Below are 14,058 nucleotides of genomic sequence, written 5' to 3'. Positions count from 1 at the left end.
TAGCCTAAGGGAGCATAACCAGGGCCAGGGCCATTTAGCAATAAAGAGGATTAGACAGTGAAGAAAAATGGATTAGGATTAGAAATATTTCTTGTCATATTTTGTTTTGAAGGGAAGAAATTACAGTGATTATAACAGTGTTCATTTAAATCCTCCCTCAAACAAGAATGAAGAGGTGACCTTCAGATAAAGTTACTTAGTTTGCAGGAAACTCTGTACAACGTATCATTTAGACGTTTCATGAACTGTCTCTGACGAGAGTGGGAGGCACTTTAAGATAAAAGTAAATGTGATGTCAGTGAGGGGAACGTATATCCCTGAAACAAATACTCCAGCAGGTCTATTAATACCTTTTTATATTTGTTTTCATCACATCCGCAGAGTCGCCCTCTTACTTTCTGCGGTTCAGCCAGGCTATCACTAAATTATGATGCAGAAAATGAAGCCCTTGACATTTGCCAAAAAGCCTTTCATGAAATTTCAAGCGGATGACCTCTGTGATCGTTGTCACGGGTCTGAGAGTCAGCTTAAATCTTTAAAGAGTTGGGTATCTGCTTTGCTGCTAATCATAGAGGCTTGTGTGGAAGTCCTTCTAATCTTTGTCTTCCATCTTTCTCCTTTTTTTTTCTGTTTGCACCCCCTTTCTCAGAGATTTAGTGTCAACCCTAGTGTCATAGCTACATTATTTAATGATCTTCTTTCTTTATTGCAGTTCTTCCTTTTGGCTGTAAAAGTGCCACCGCTGTAATTTCAGGCACTTGAGGACAAAGACCCCTCCTGAAATAATTTTAGACAGATGCTCCTCATATGTTTCAAGATTTTTGATGGTTCAACTCAAAGGTGTGTGATTGATATCTAGTTACACTGGCCAGTGTCTTAAATATCGCACAATCAAACTATATCCCAGGGAGAAAGTACAAGGATTTAGTACAAAATGGACTGAATTCTGGGTATAAATGGGGATTTTTCTTAATATAATACATTTTCTGCCCAGTTTTTTACTTTAATATTCTCAATCTGGCAACCACACATGCTCTTTCTGTGCTGCAAAAAAACGCTGATGACCTGACAATACCGACAAACGTGTATGTTGGACTTTAGATTTGCTGCTACTAAATCTGAATTTATAATAAATCCAAACATCATTCCTGAGTCCTGACCATGTTGTTTGCGATCATGGTTGGTGAATAAATGTGGTCCATGCAATCTCTGTGCTACAATATAAAATAAAAACTTAACTAAATTTTGAAATTATTTTTAAATTAATTCTTTGTTAAGTAGTGTTAAAATTACTCTTATCAATACAATAACTGTAATCAATAATTTTTTTTTGTATTGATTCCCACAGTTTAAATGATATATATATATATATATATATATATATATATATATATATATATACACTGTATATGTGTATGTATGTATGTGTGTGTGTGTATATATATATATATATATATATATATATATACATATATATATATATATATATATATACACATACATATATATATATATATATATATATATATATATATATATATATATATATATATATATATATATATATATATGTTAGACTAATTGGATGGTAACCATTTAATTGTCATGAAAACATTCAAAATGCATCTAAAGTGTAATTTAATTTGTGTATGGAAGGCTATATATATATATATATATATATATATATATATATATATATATATATATATATATATAATATATATATATATATATATATATATATATATATATATATATATATATATATATATATATATATATATATATATATATATATATATATATATATATATATATATATATATATATATAGATAGATATTCACAGTGCACAGCATAAATGAATACACCCCCTCTGAACAAATACAAAAGATGTATTTTCTTTATGATCACTAATACAATTCATGGAAAGATGGCAAAACTAAAATGTATTAAACATATACATAATAAAAACAGAAATATATGTCGTTAATAAGTTAATTAGCCAATTTTGTTTAAATTATGGATTGCAGAATTGAGTACACTCTAGATTTAATTCAACAAATGTATAATATTCTAGTACTTAGTATGCCCTCCATAATTTTGAATATACTGCACTGACCCTTCATGACAAATTGTCACATCTGTCCTGTTTAACTCCTGGATGATGAGCTTCTTAAATGCCCTGATCTTTAATGGGGAGTGTTGCTCAAGGCGCTCAAGAGTGTTAAGATTGAGTGCAATACATGTCCACAGAAGGTTTTTCACCTGAATGCATATCCTCATTCTCATGTTGAAAAAATGCCCAACAATGCAGGGAATGAGGAAAGGGTAACATCTTCTGTTTCAAATTTGTGTATTAAATTACACAGTGGTGTGTGAATTCATGACAGCATTGATAAAGCACAACTCCCTCACACCTTCAGCACTCATACATCCCTATATAAGAGCTTTACTACCACTGAACTTTACTGTGGGAACCAGGCACTTCTCACTGTACTCCTCCTTTAGCAACACCATAACATATTGGATGCTGTTAGATCTAAAATGATTGATTTGGTCTCATGAGACCAGAGTATTGATTCCCAGAATCCATATTTTGTAAATATGGGCTTTGGAAATGGCTAACTGACTTTATTGTGCTTTGGCTACAGTAGGTAGTTCCAGTGAGAACAACAACCATGCATGTCATTTGTGCAGGCTGCATCTTACTCTGTGAGATAAACAGTCACTCTTCTCATAGCTTTTGGTGGCTCTGAGACACTCTTGGTATTTACGCTTGGTATTTCTCCTGCTCTTTGTCTAGCAAAAAAATCCCTCATCACTAAATGAAAGCTTAAAATGAAGGCCTGATTATTTCAGGGGCCCTGTCAAAAGTCCATTGTTTTTGAATTTCTGTGTTACTTTTGCTATATTTTCACACTTAAAACAATGATTTGGTAATCCTCTCGTATCACTGTCCTCTTTTGTACTAAGAAATAAGTCTCTGACAGTTCTCTCCCAAGTGGTTCCTTTGTTGTCAGCATTAAGTCTGAGAATAATTCAGTGGACTATATAACACTTTTAATTGTCAAGAAATTACTTCTCTTTAAATGTTTTGTTTCAACATACTTACCTGTTGATCAAACATTGCCTTAAACTTGCACCAGAAAATTTTTATTTCGTTTTATTTAGTAACTTTTAGGAGGGTGTACTCATTTTTGCTACACAACATTTTATCACCTTGATAAGAAAATCTTATTTTCCTGAATAATTTTGACATGCTTCTTTGGTAATTGGTTAAGCAGACTTGCTGGAACATTATTATCTCTAAAGAACCCTAACATGCCTTCTTAGCAATTGAGTAATTGCTGACTTTCAGAAGTTTCAGAGGGGATATACTCATTTATGCTGTGCACTGTGCAATATATATATATATATATATATATATATATATATTCATAACTTTTTTGTGAGATTCACCTATAATCTGCTGAGAGTATGGAAGGCCCTTTGTTAGGAAGGCTTCACCAGTGCAGTTATGTTTTATTTGTCACTGAACATCATTGACAATGTTTGGCAGTCCCATTAACACTTCATGAGTTTTCTGTGTGATCTATTGTTAACATGATATCTGTATAGGTTCCATCCTTGCATTGGACTGAGGCTTGATTTAATGCTCCATAACAGTCGATACGGCCCAGTAACAACCCAGAGATACCAGAGACAGTAAAAATGATTGCTTTTAGTAGAACTATAGAAATCAATAGCACATAGAGAGCTGAGACTCCTGAGACTTCTCCGAACTTCTCCGGGTGAATAAGTGGGTTTGCAGCCGACAGTGGCATGTTTTTAAAATTGTGTTCGAAACTTATTTTTCTACAGATGAGTCATTAGCTTTACATAAGTTGACTCTTTGATGTACTGGACTGTGGGTTTGCAGTAAGGACAGAGCAAAACTGCCAGTATTTATCACTGAAAGTAAACTAAAGGTGACCTAAAGGTACTGGAGAACTATCAGTGATCAAATTTAGAACAGTAATGACCTTGAATGGAGCTCGTGGTAAAGCGTAGACATGCACACGCTCCCTTTTTGCCTCCCCAGGGGAACGCTGCAGGGTGACTGTGCTCTTCCTCATTAACTTTGGTGTGTGCCGATCATGCATTTAATGTTCCTGTCTCAGCCCACTGCACTCCTCTGTGGTTTAATGAGAAACCAAATGCCAGAGAGGAAGCAGTGTTTTAGTATTTCATCAGAATCAGGACAAAAACTGCTTAAATGTTCTTTCCTTTGTACGGACATTAGGATAGAGTAAGAATCTGTTCGTGTTGTCTAGGAAACCACCATGTCTGGATTTGTGAAGAGGGAAAAGACTCATTCTGGCATAAGACCCAGTATTACAGATCTGGTACTGGAGAATATGAATGTGTGAAAAACAAGAAACAGTATCTTTTTTTTTTTTTCAGGACCATTTTGAAGAAATAAATGCGCATTTTTATTCAGTGTCATTCAGTCAAATGTATTTAAAGGGTTAGTTCACCCAAAAATGAAATTTCTTTCATTAATTACTCACCCTCATCTTGTCCCAAACCCGTAAGACCTTCGTTCATCTTCGGAACACAAATTAAGATATTTTAGATGAAATCCGAGGGTTGAGAAACAAATTATGTGAATTCATCCTGTTATCCTCGCTATCCAAAACATAAACATAATATTACAACTTATATTTCCATTATTTATACAGACAGTGAAGTGAAAGCACAGGCGAACTTTAAACCGAGTTGTATGCTAGTACGAATGAGTAACTCGCGTAGTAAATACGTTGTTGTCATAACAAAATGCTGTTATGCAATACCCTAACAGATTATAGGATTGATTCAGAGAAATGAATATGAAAGCATGAATAACACTGTTGAATGTCATATTTCATTTTGATAAACAATCTTGGGGAAAGTCACTTTTAAAAGTAATGCATTACAATATTGCGTTACGCCCTAAAAATTTTACTTTTTGTTAAAAGCAATGTATTACATTACTTTTGCGTTACATTACTTTTGCGTTATTTTTTTCTGACCTGGGCTGGCTCGGCTTGCTTGTTTGTTTGTTAATAACAACAAAAAAGTTCTATTTTTGGCAAATGTTAAGGCCCTTTCATACCAAAAGTGAAATGAATAAGCTTCAGGCTGAAAGAAATGAATGCATATTTATGCCTGTACAGTAGAGGGCGCAGCTCAAACAAACCTTTCAGCTGTGCTGCCATTCTGGATTAAAGAAGAATAGGATACAGGAGAAGGAAATTCAACACTCTTATAAATCTAAAGTAATTTTTGCATATTAGTATGGTTGATTTAGATCATTGAAGGTCAGCAGCAAAGACATTGGTTAATAAAGTGAGATTAAATACATAAAGTATGTTTGTGTAATTTAATATAGTTAATTTTTACATGTTTGTGTAAAATTCTGAGATTGCATTTCACTGTTTTTATTCATTTTGAGGTATAATGAATGTTTTCGTGCAAGTGAGATGAATAAATGCCTGCTAACATTTAGTCTAGAACTACAATAACGATCATGTCGCACACAACACCTCTGCACTGTATATCTCTTAACATGCAGGAGAGCTGTCAGTCAATAAATGTGAAAAAGTAACTTGCGTTACTTATTTGAAAAAGTAACTTTGTTGTAAATTGAAAAAGTAATGCGTTACTTTACTAGTTACATGAAAAAGTAATCTGATTACATAACTCAAGTTACTTGTAATGCATTACCCCCAACACTGTTGATAAATATTTTAGGTTTTATACTGTACATGTTAAGTAATGTTTGTTTCATTTTGACGTACATTTGTATCATGTCGCATCTAAATGTTTACATTATATGCCATTTCACTCAAAATAAACTGGACTAAAATGAGTTCTTTGCAACCTGTATTACTTTTAGTAGTTTTAAACTGTTCCAGAAGCAACAACCACAGCAGCATTTATACAATGCAACAGTTTCTCAGGCTTGCTCTGGACAGCCTCATTTGTCTTTTTGCTTATCTCAGCAATATGGAACATCCTGAGTTCCTTGTCAGGTGAGAAAATCTATGTTCAGCCTAAACCAGGCCAAATCGCCCCTCAGGACATCTTCACTCTGGTGGACTATATTGAGGCTGAAATTACCCTTGAAGATTAAAGCTCTTCTCTATATCTCTGTGCCAGGTTACCACGGGTCTACAGCAAAAAAACTCAATTACTAACATCTTCCTATATTTCTCTGCATCACTACTCAGTATCAGAGAACAAAAACATCTGGGCTGCATGTCAAGCGTGCAATTAAGCAATTACATTTCCAAATCGAATTACACAGGGGAATGATTCATAAAATGACCAATTGCCCATGTACAATCACATTAATGCGATAACACTTTTTACTGCCGCAATTAAATTCGGTCATGGAGGCCGCTTTCAAAACCGCCCTCGGAGCATATCACAGCTAAATTTGAACCGCTTTTAGCTGAAACGTCTTCGTTAGAGCAAGACGGGCTCTCACTCTTGTTAAAAAGATCTATGGTCCCCTCACAGGAAGACATGACTTTCTTTTTCCTTGACGTACCACCTTGAAAACTGTAATGAATTGCTATTGAGTTATATTTTTGCATGAAGGTGAGTTGGCAGCAGATGATTCAATGATGTATACATAGGATTTTATTTGTGGCTTTCGTTTATGAAAGAATGCAGTCTCTTTGCCATGTGTTCCTGTCTAATTGAGCTGCTGTATTTATTTGTCCTCATAAGTTGAAAAAAGACATGGTTTGGCCATCACAGCAGACGCCCACTACAAGGTCACTGCAACAAAATAGTCCACTATAGTTCTCAAAGAAAGAAAACTTTAACAATACCAACTCCAAAACCAATTTAGTTTGAAACTAAAGTTAGTTTGAAAATCTTCTTTGGTCAGAAAATTTCTTGTCATGTCTGTGGGTCAAAAGAGATCTCAGTCATGGTGGCTAACTACTAAGACAGACAAACACATTTCAGATATTTCTCCTTCTGCCCACTTATAGCTTCAAGTGTCTTTCAAGAGCATTTGATGCATGCTGATCTCCATGGGAACAGACAGGAAGTGGAACTACTGTGAAAACCTATAGCTCTTTAAGTTGAGTGTGAGACAAAATCATCAAAGCAACTGCTTTTTCTCCAATCTTGAATATTATTTTATTTCAAGAACATTTGATTTTATTTATTTTAAACATTTTATTTCAAAGTTATATATATATATATGTACAGTACAGTCCAAAAGTTTGGAACCACTAAGATTTTTAATGTTTTTAAAAGAAGTTTCGTCTGCTCACCAAGGCTACATTTATTTAATTAAAAATACAGTAAAAAACAGTAATATTGTGAAATATTATTACAATTTAAAATAAATGTTTTCTATTTGAATATATTTGACAAAGTAATTTATTCCTGTGATGGCAAAGCTGAATTTTTAGCATCATTACTCCAGTCTTCAGTGTCACATGATCCTTCAGAAATCATTCTAATATGCTGATCTGCTGCTCAAGAAACATTTAATGTACATTTTGTGTACAATATTTTTTTTTCAGGATTATTTGATGAATAGAAAGTTCAAAAGAACAGTGTTTATCTGAAATCTAATCTTTTGTAACATTATAAATGTCTTTACTGCCACTTTTGATTGATTTAATGCATCCTTGCTGAATAAAAGTATTCATTTCTTTCATTTCTTTTCAAAAAAATAAAAATACAAATTCTTACTGACCCCAAACTTTTGAACGGTAGTGTATAATGCTACAGAAGCTTTGTATTTCAGATAAATGCTGTTCTTTTTGAACTTTCATCAAGGAATCCTGAAAAAAAAAGTACACAACTGTTTTCAACATTGAAAATAATCATAAATGTTTATTGAGCAGCAAATCAGCATATTAGAATGATTTCTGAAGGATCATGTGACACTGAAGACTGGAGTAATGATGCTGAAAATTCAGCTTTGCATCACAGGAATAAATTACTTTGTCAAATATATTTAAATAGTACACAGTTATTTTAAATTGTAATAATATTTCACAATATTACTGTTTTTACTGTATTTTTAATTAAATAAATGTAGCCTTGGTGAGCAGACGAAACTTCTTTTAAAAACATTAAAAATCTTAGTGGTTCCAAACTTTTGGACTGTACTGTACATATATATATATATATATATATATATATATATATATATATATATATATATATATATATATATATATATATATATATATATATATATATATATATATATATATATATATATTAATAATAATAATAACAATAACATTTAATTTAATTATAATTTAAATATTTTTTTTAAAACTATTGCTATTATCTCATAATAATTTTTATTTTATTTTATTTATACATTGCATTTGTAGCTGTAATTGCATTTGAGATGATAAACTGTCAAGTAAAATGTTTGAGTAATAAAGTGCAACTGATATGAATATACATTTCAATACTTTTTAAACATCAACAGATGACAGACAGATATGCTCTTTCCATGTTGCCAGTGCAGTTGTTGCACACTGAGTGTTTTATTTTATTTTTTTAATGGTGACCGATACTGCATACTGCATTTAATGATTGATGGTTATCACATCAAGGGTTCTTAGAAATAATGCCAAATAACTTGCTTATTCCATTAATGCCCCATTCGGCTCAGCGCGTGTCCTGCTGCCTGCTGGGAAAATCCCACTGATCGATAATCCATCGAGATGGAGTTTTGTTTGGAAAATTACAGTGAAAGATTTTTTTTTGTTTTGTCAGTGTTGCACTGCACTATCATTTGGAGAAAGACCACGTACAGTGTTAAAGAGAATGGACAGCAGCAGATATGTCATGCGAAATAACTTTCATTGTACGTGATGTGTTTTATGTCGACTTGGGTTGCATGTCAATATCTCATGAATGTTAAAATGAAGCGCTCTGCAGCCTGTAATCTATGACTCCCTGAACTGGGCAGCCTGTGTTTACATGCTGTAATTGCATTTGGTTCTTGCAGATTTTCAAAGCATAAATATTTCCCACCAGAGCATTAAAGAAAAGCATGTGCTTTAGCTTCGGCCTAATTAAAATCATACAGTGTGCTCACTTGCTCTCTGTTTATTATGAGCGAGATGGCTGGTGAGCGTGGCGTGCTGTCGGTTTATAAAGGCTCCTGTTATTCCTGTTGAATTAATTCTCAGAGCTCTGAAGGCTGATCAATACCTCCTGAATGACTGCAGATCTCTCTCTGACTGTGGCATTTAAAGGCAATCACCACATCCTGGCTGGCCCCAAATGGAAGAGGGCGATTCTGCACCTCTTTTTATGCTTTTTCTTTGTCTCTTATCAGAATGCACCTTTGTATTGATTCTGCTATTATGCGCAAGGTATATGTGAAAAGATTAATAATGAGTATGGACTGAGCCGAAATGCTCCAAACCACTAAGTCTTTACTGTCACTTGATCCATTTAGTGCATCCTTGCTGAGAAAAGGATACATTTTTTCTTTTAAAAACCCTGGCCCCAAACTTTTGCACGGTAGTATAGATCAATAAATAGATTAGGTGACAGCAGATAATGGGACATTTGGTTCTCTCATACAACGTCCCAGGACATGTCAGTCCACAGTTTTGGTTATTGCCAGCTTACTAAAAGAAACTTGGATGCTTTCGAGTCGTCTAAGTACCTGCAGGGATTGTGATGTTCAGCTTAATGTTCTTTTGTTGTACAGCCCTGTGCCTCTTTCCTGCCGTGTGCTATTGTTGCTTCACAGTTTGACGACTTGCCTTTGGCAGAGCTTTGTCTGCGAGAAGCGCTTGGAGGATCTTACTTATCTCCAACACACCAATGAGAAAGAGAGGACAATATTACAGTCGTCCATCACAGCAATCCTGCGCAGTTTACCGTCCAATTTGTCTGGGAACAGCACTGAAAATCCCTGAAAGTGCTCGATTGAGCTTATCAAATGGACAGGAAGTGGGTCACAAACCAGGGGACTTTTCTAAAGTCCATTTATCTATTAGAGAAACAATTAGAGACAGAGATTCATTTTTTTTGGGGGGGGGGGTCTCAGTTCAGTTTGTCTCCGTTTGTCTCAGTCTATCAAACCCACATTCAACCATTCTAGACATGTCGACGCATCTACCTTTTCATCACACACAAACAAATTAATGAATTTTCATTGAAAATTTCACAGCATTGTGCACCCTATGGCTGTAAAAACCACCAATCTATAAATTCCAGACTAAGTGGGATAATCTTTCAGAGGTGAGAATGTGCACCTCTTTTTAATTGGTTAAATATTCGCAGAACCCACACAGTAAAATCCCCAGAGTTAAATCAACTCTAGTGTTAAAGTAACACTGAAGCAGAGTTAAAGTTTATGAGATAATTAAGCAATTAATAGGCTGTCTGAAGTCAGTTATTGTTTCTCTTTTCTTCAGTGATTCTGCTTGTTAACAGCAGGTGTTCATCACTAATGCACAATCATCACTTAATTAATTGCTTAATTATCTCATTAACTTTAACTCTGCTTTAGTGTTATTTTAACACTATTTAGAGAGGGACCATATGTACTCTGAGCAGAGTTGATTTAACTCTGGACATTTTGCTGTGCATACAGATGTAAAGGGTGACCAATAGTAATGATTTATGTTTTTTATGTCGAAATATGGAGATACTAGGTTTCAGCCAGACAGCGATGATATATAGAAGGATGGTGTTTGTAATATTTGCAATCATCTGTGATCAGAAACTTGCTTTTTATGTGCAGTCATTACTCACTGCTCATTAATTTCACATGCCATGCAGAGGCAGTTTACACCATGTTCCAAATGTTAAAAAATGTGGATGTTGGTCCTGGGTCATTTAAGTCCAAGGAGCAAATCTGTTCCAGGGTAACCTCTGCACCTTGCAAATTGTAAAAATTTGTCCTTAAAATAAGCATTTCTTGGTTCACTTATTTTGCCTTGCCTCAGCAACTTTGTTGGCTTTTAGAGGCGAGCCGATGTGCTTTGTCAGCTGGGTCGAGGCTGTATAGAGTCACGCTAGGGGCAGTGGGTTTAGTCCGAGCCCACAGGTCATGCATCTGTACCTCTGCACGGCCTGTTCTCCGGTGCCCTTGGGAAAGAATCATTACATTAAGGAGTGCAGCACTACCTCTGCTGTCAGGGTTAATCAAGTTTTAAATGTATAGTTCAACGCCTTGTGCAGCGCATATTATCGCCCTGCCACTGACTCTGAGACAATGAAGCAGAAAAAAAAAAAAATACAATTATGGTGAGTTTTCACCTGTAAATTAAAGCTGTGAAATCAAGAAAGACTATTTTCATAATAAATGTCTCTGGTCTTATGTTGCATGATTAATCAGTGTCAGTATATTATTTGAAATGAAAAACTTGTTTATTTATAGTATTTCATCAAAATGTATTTGACTCAAAGTTTATAAACTTTCTCCACCTTTGGAATTAGGCTTTACTTCTGCTGATGTCACCAAGGCTGCATGGGAAGAGAAAAATAATATTAACCAATAATATCAAATATATATATATATATATATATATATATATATTTCATAAATCATGATGGATAAATGTATCCATATTTCAGAAATTAAGACCCTTAGAAATCACTAAACCAGTTCTCTGAAATTCGGGCCAGGATAATAAATATTATAAAATATGAACCATTTTTTAATAATTACTTGCTAGAAGGTTGCAGAGAGGGGGAGGGCCTCTGTCATTACAAACAGTATTTTATTAGACAAATGCAACATGATTTATTTCATATTTATTTAATTAATTTTGTTTTATTTATTTTATTTTATTTGTCACTGTTGAGTTTATATACTTCAGTGATCAGTATATTAAAAAATACTTTTTCGTAGAGATTTTGATATACACTGCCTTTCAAGTTTAGCATCAATAAGATTTTTTTTTAAAGAAATTAATTTTCAGCAGGGACACATTAAATTAATCAAAAAAATGACATTAAGGACTTTTACATTATTACAAAAAAAATCTATATCAAATGCTCATCAAAATGTTCATCAAAAATGTATCAAGGTTTCTACAAAAATATTAAGCAGTGTTTTCAACATGAATAATAATAATAAATGTTTTTTGAGCAGCAAATCTGCATATCAGAATGATTTCTGAAGGATCTGGAGACTGGAGTAATGATGCTGAAAATTCAACTTTGCATCACAGGAATAAATTGCATTTTAAAATATACTAAATTAGAAAATAGTATAATAATATTTCACAATATTTCCTTTGTTACTGTAAGTGCACTTTTTTTTCAAAAACATTAAAAGGGTCATATGATGTTGAACATTAAAGGGGTCATATATTTCATTATTTTGTTCATTGGGTGTAATACAATAGGTAAGAACAGGTTAAAAAAATGAACATGATTTTTCACATACTGTACATTATTACAGCTCCTCTATTCCCAATCTGTCTGAAACGCGTTGATTTCTACAAAGAGTGCTCTGATTGGCCAAACACATCAAGCGTGTGTTGGAAATGTAGCGGCACTTACCATAATGAAACATGACGACAACACTACATTTCAAAGAAGCCCTGGCTTATTTCATATTGCTAATATTTATTGTGACGTAGACGTTTGAGGAAGTAATTTCTGGACATGGATCGAGGTGATTTAGGCAGTGTTCTGTTAGATGGAATAAATCTCTTTGTGTGAGACCGAGCTTTGTAATCAGCATCATATGACCTCTTTAAAAAAATCTTACCGATTCCAAAATTTTGAACGGTAGTACACGTAAAAAAGAAGTTACAAATACATTGTTTCAATCCTCATAGCCCCTAAGAAGAGCAGCTATTTTGCTGTATTTTGTATCAAGCTACAAAGCCTTCACATTCAAGGGTTTCCTTTGTCTCTCCCCAACCTTTTTTTTCAGGCCATGGTCACCATTCAAGCAACTGGGGTTGCCATGGAGACGATTGGACCTGGTTAAAAGCAGTGGTGGAAGATGACCTCATGCAAGATCTTCTGCTCTTTCAATTAGCCCTCCAGCCCTCCCCATGTCTCAGTCCTGCTCTGAGAGGGGTGGACAAGGCCTTTGTTAGAGGGAAAAGTGTGAACACAGGGCATTCAGCCTGTAAAGTGTGTGTGTGCCAGAATCCATCAATGACGAACACACATAGTGACAGCAATTACCTTTCAGTCCATTTCGACTTCCCATGCTTTCTTCACATCTCCTGGTGGATTCTTTTGCTGGGATGCTCTCATATATGCTCTGCTCTGTTCCAAATGCGAATGGATTTCAGCAGTGGCGTGTAATGCAGTCTTTTAAAAAGTGATCTGAAATAATAAACGAACAAAATTATAAACGAAAAATATCGATTTTTAGATACATTTCAATACTGAAATATCTGAAACGCTTTATTGGCTTCGGATCACGTGTATTGCGCATAATTTTACTCCTTCCCTCATTTTTTTTTGCTCACACCCAAAGTGCACGCACATAAAGCAGCCTCTCTGTTCTAAATTAACTACTTTTTTTGCTATTTATTGCACTTAAACAGTCAAATACACACAAAAAATAAATGTGCCGGTCTTGGCGAGTATTCACGTAAACACAGTTATGTTTTAAGTGAACATAAACAGTTGAGAAAGAAAATGCATGTGTAACAGTATAATGGATCCGTGTGTCAGGTCTTAAAGTGACAGCAGCCTAATATACCTGCTACCAATTTATGATGTAATCTTAAAAATATTTATATGGCAGTTTATCCCCATGGTATCAATGTCAAAATTGTGGCCAGTGGAAATGCTGAGTGGCTAGTAACTTTGGAAATCTGGCATCTGGCATCATGTATATTGGAGCTTGTTTGAGCACATTTTTGAACTGTTAGCTGAGCAACATGCTGATTTGTCAGTTGTTAAAGGGATAGTTCACCCAAAAATGAAAATTTGATGATTATCTGCTTACCCCCAGGGCATCCAAGATGTAGGTGACTTTGTTTCTTCAGTAGAACACAAATGATGATTTTTAACTCCAACCGTTGCAGTCTGTCAGTCGTATAAT

The 14,058-nt window shown here is 34.3% G+C and overlaps 1 protein-coding gene across 1 annotated transcript in view; it reads left to right on the top strand.

The window, feature by feature from the left end:
• LOC125257714 overlaps window positions 1-13,436 on the top strand; it is a 43,556-nt gene extending 30,120 nt beyond the window's left edge. The window contains exon 5 of the mRNA XM_048174368.1: window positions 12,928-13,436. Within this exon, the coding sequence (XP_048030325.1) occupies window positions 12,928-13,310 (383 nt within the window). The 3' untranslated portion in view covers window positions 13,311-13,436. The remainder of the gene's footprint in view (window positions 1-12,927) is intronic.
• Window positions 13,437-14,058: the final 622 nt, after the last annotated feature.

Source organism: Megalobrama amblycephala, linkage group LG22, assembly GCF_018812025.1.
Source record: "Megalobrama amblycephala isolate DHTTF-2021 linkage group LG22, ASM1881202v1, whole genome shotgun sequence".
In the NCBI taxonomy this organism is placed as follows: domain Eukaryota; kingdom Metazoa; phylum Chordata; class Actinopteri; order Cypriniformes; family Xenocyprididae; genus Megalobrama; species Megalobrama amblycephala.
This window is presented reverse-complemented; position numbering and strand designations above follow the sequence as displayed.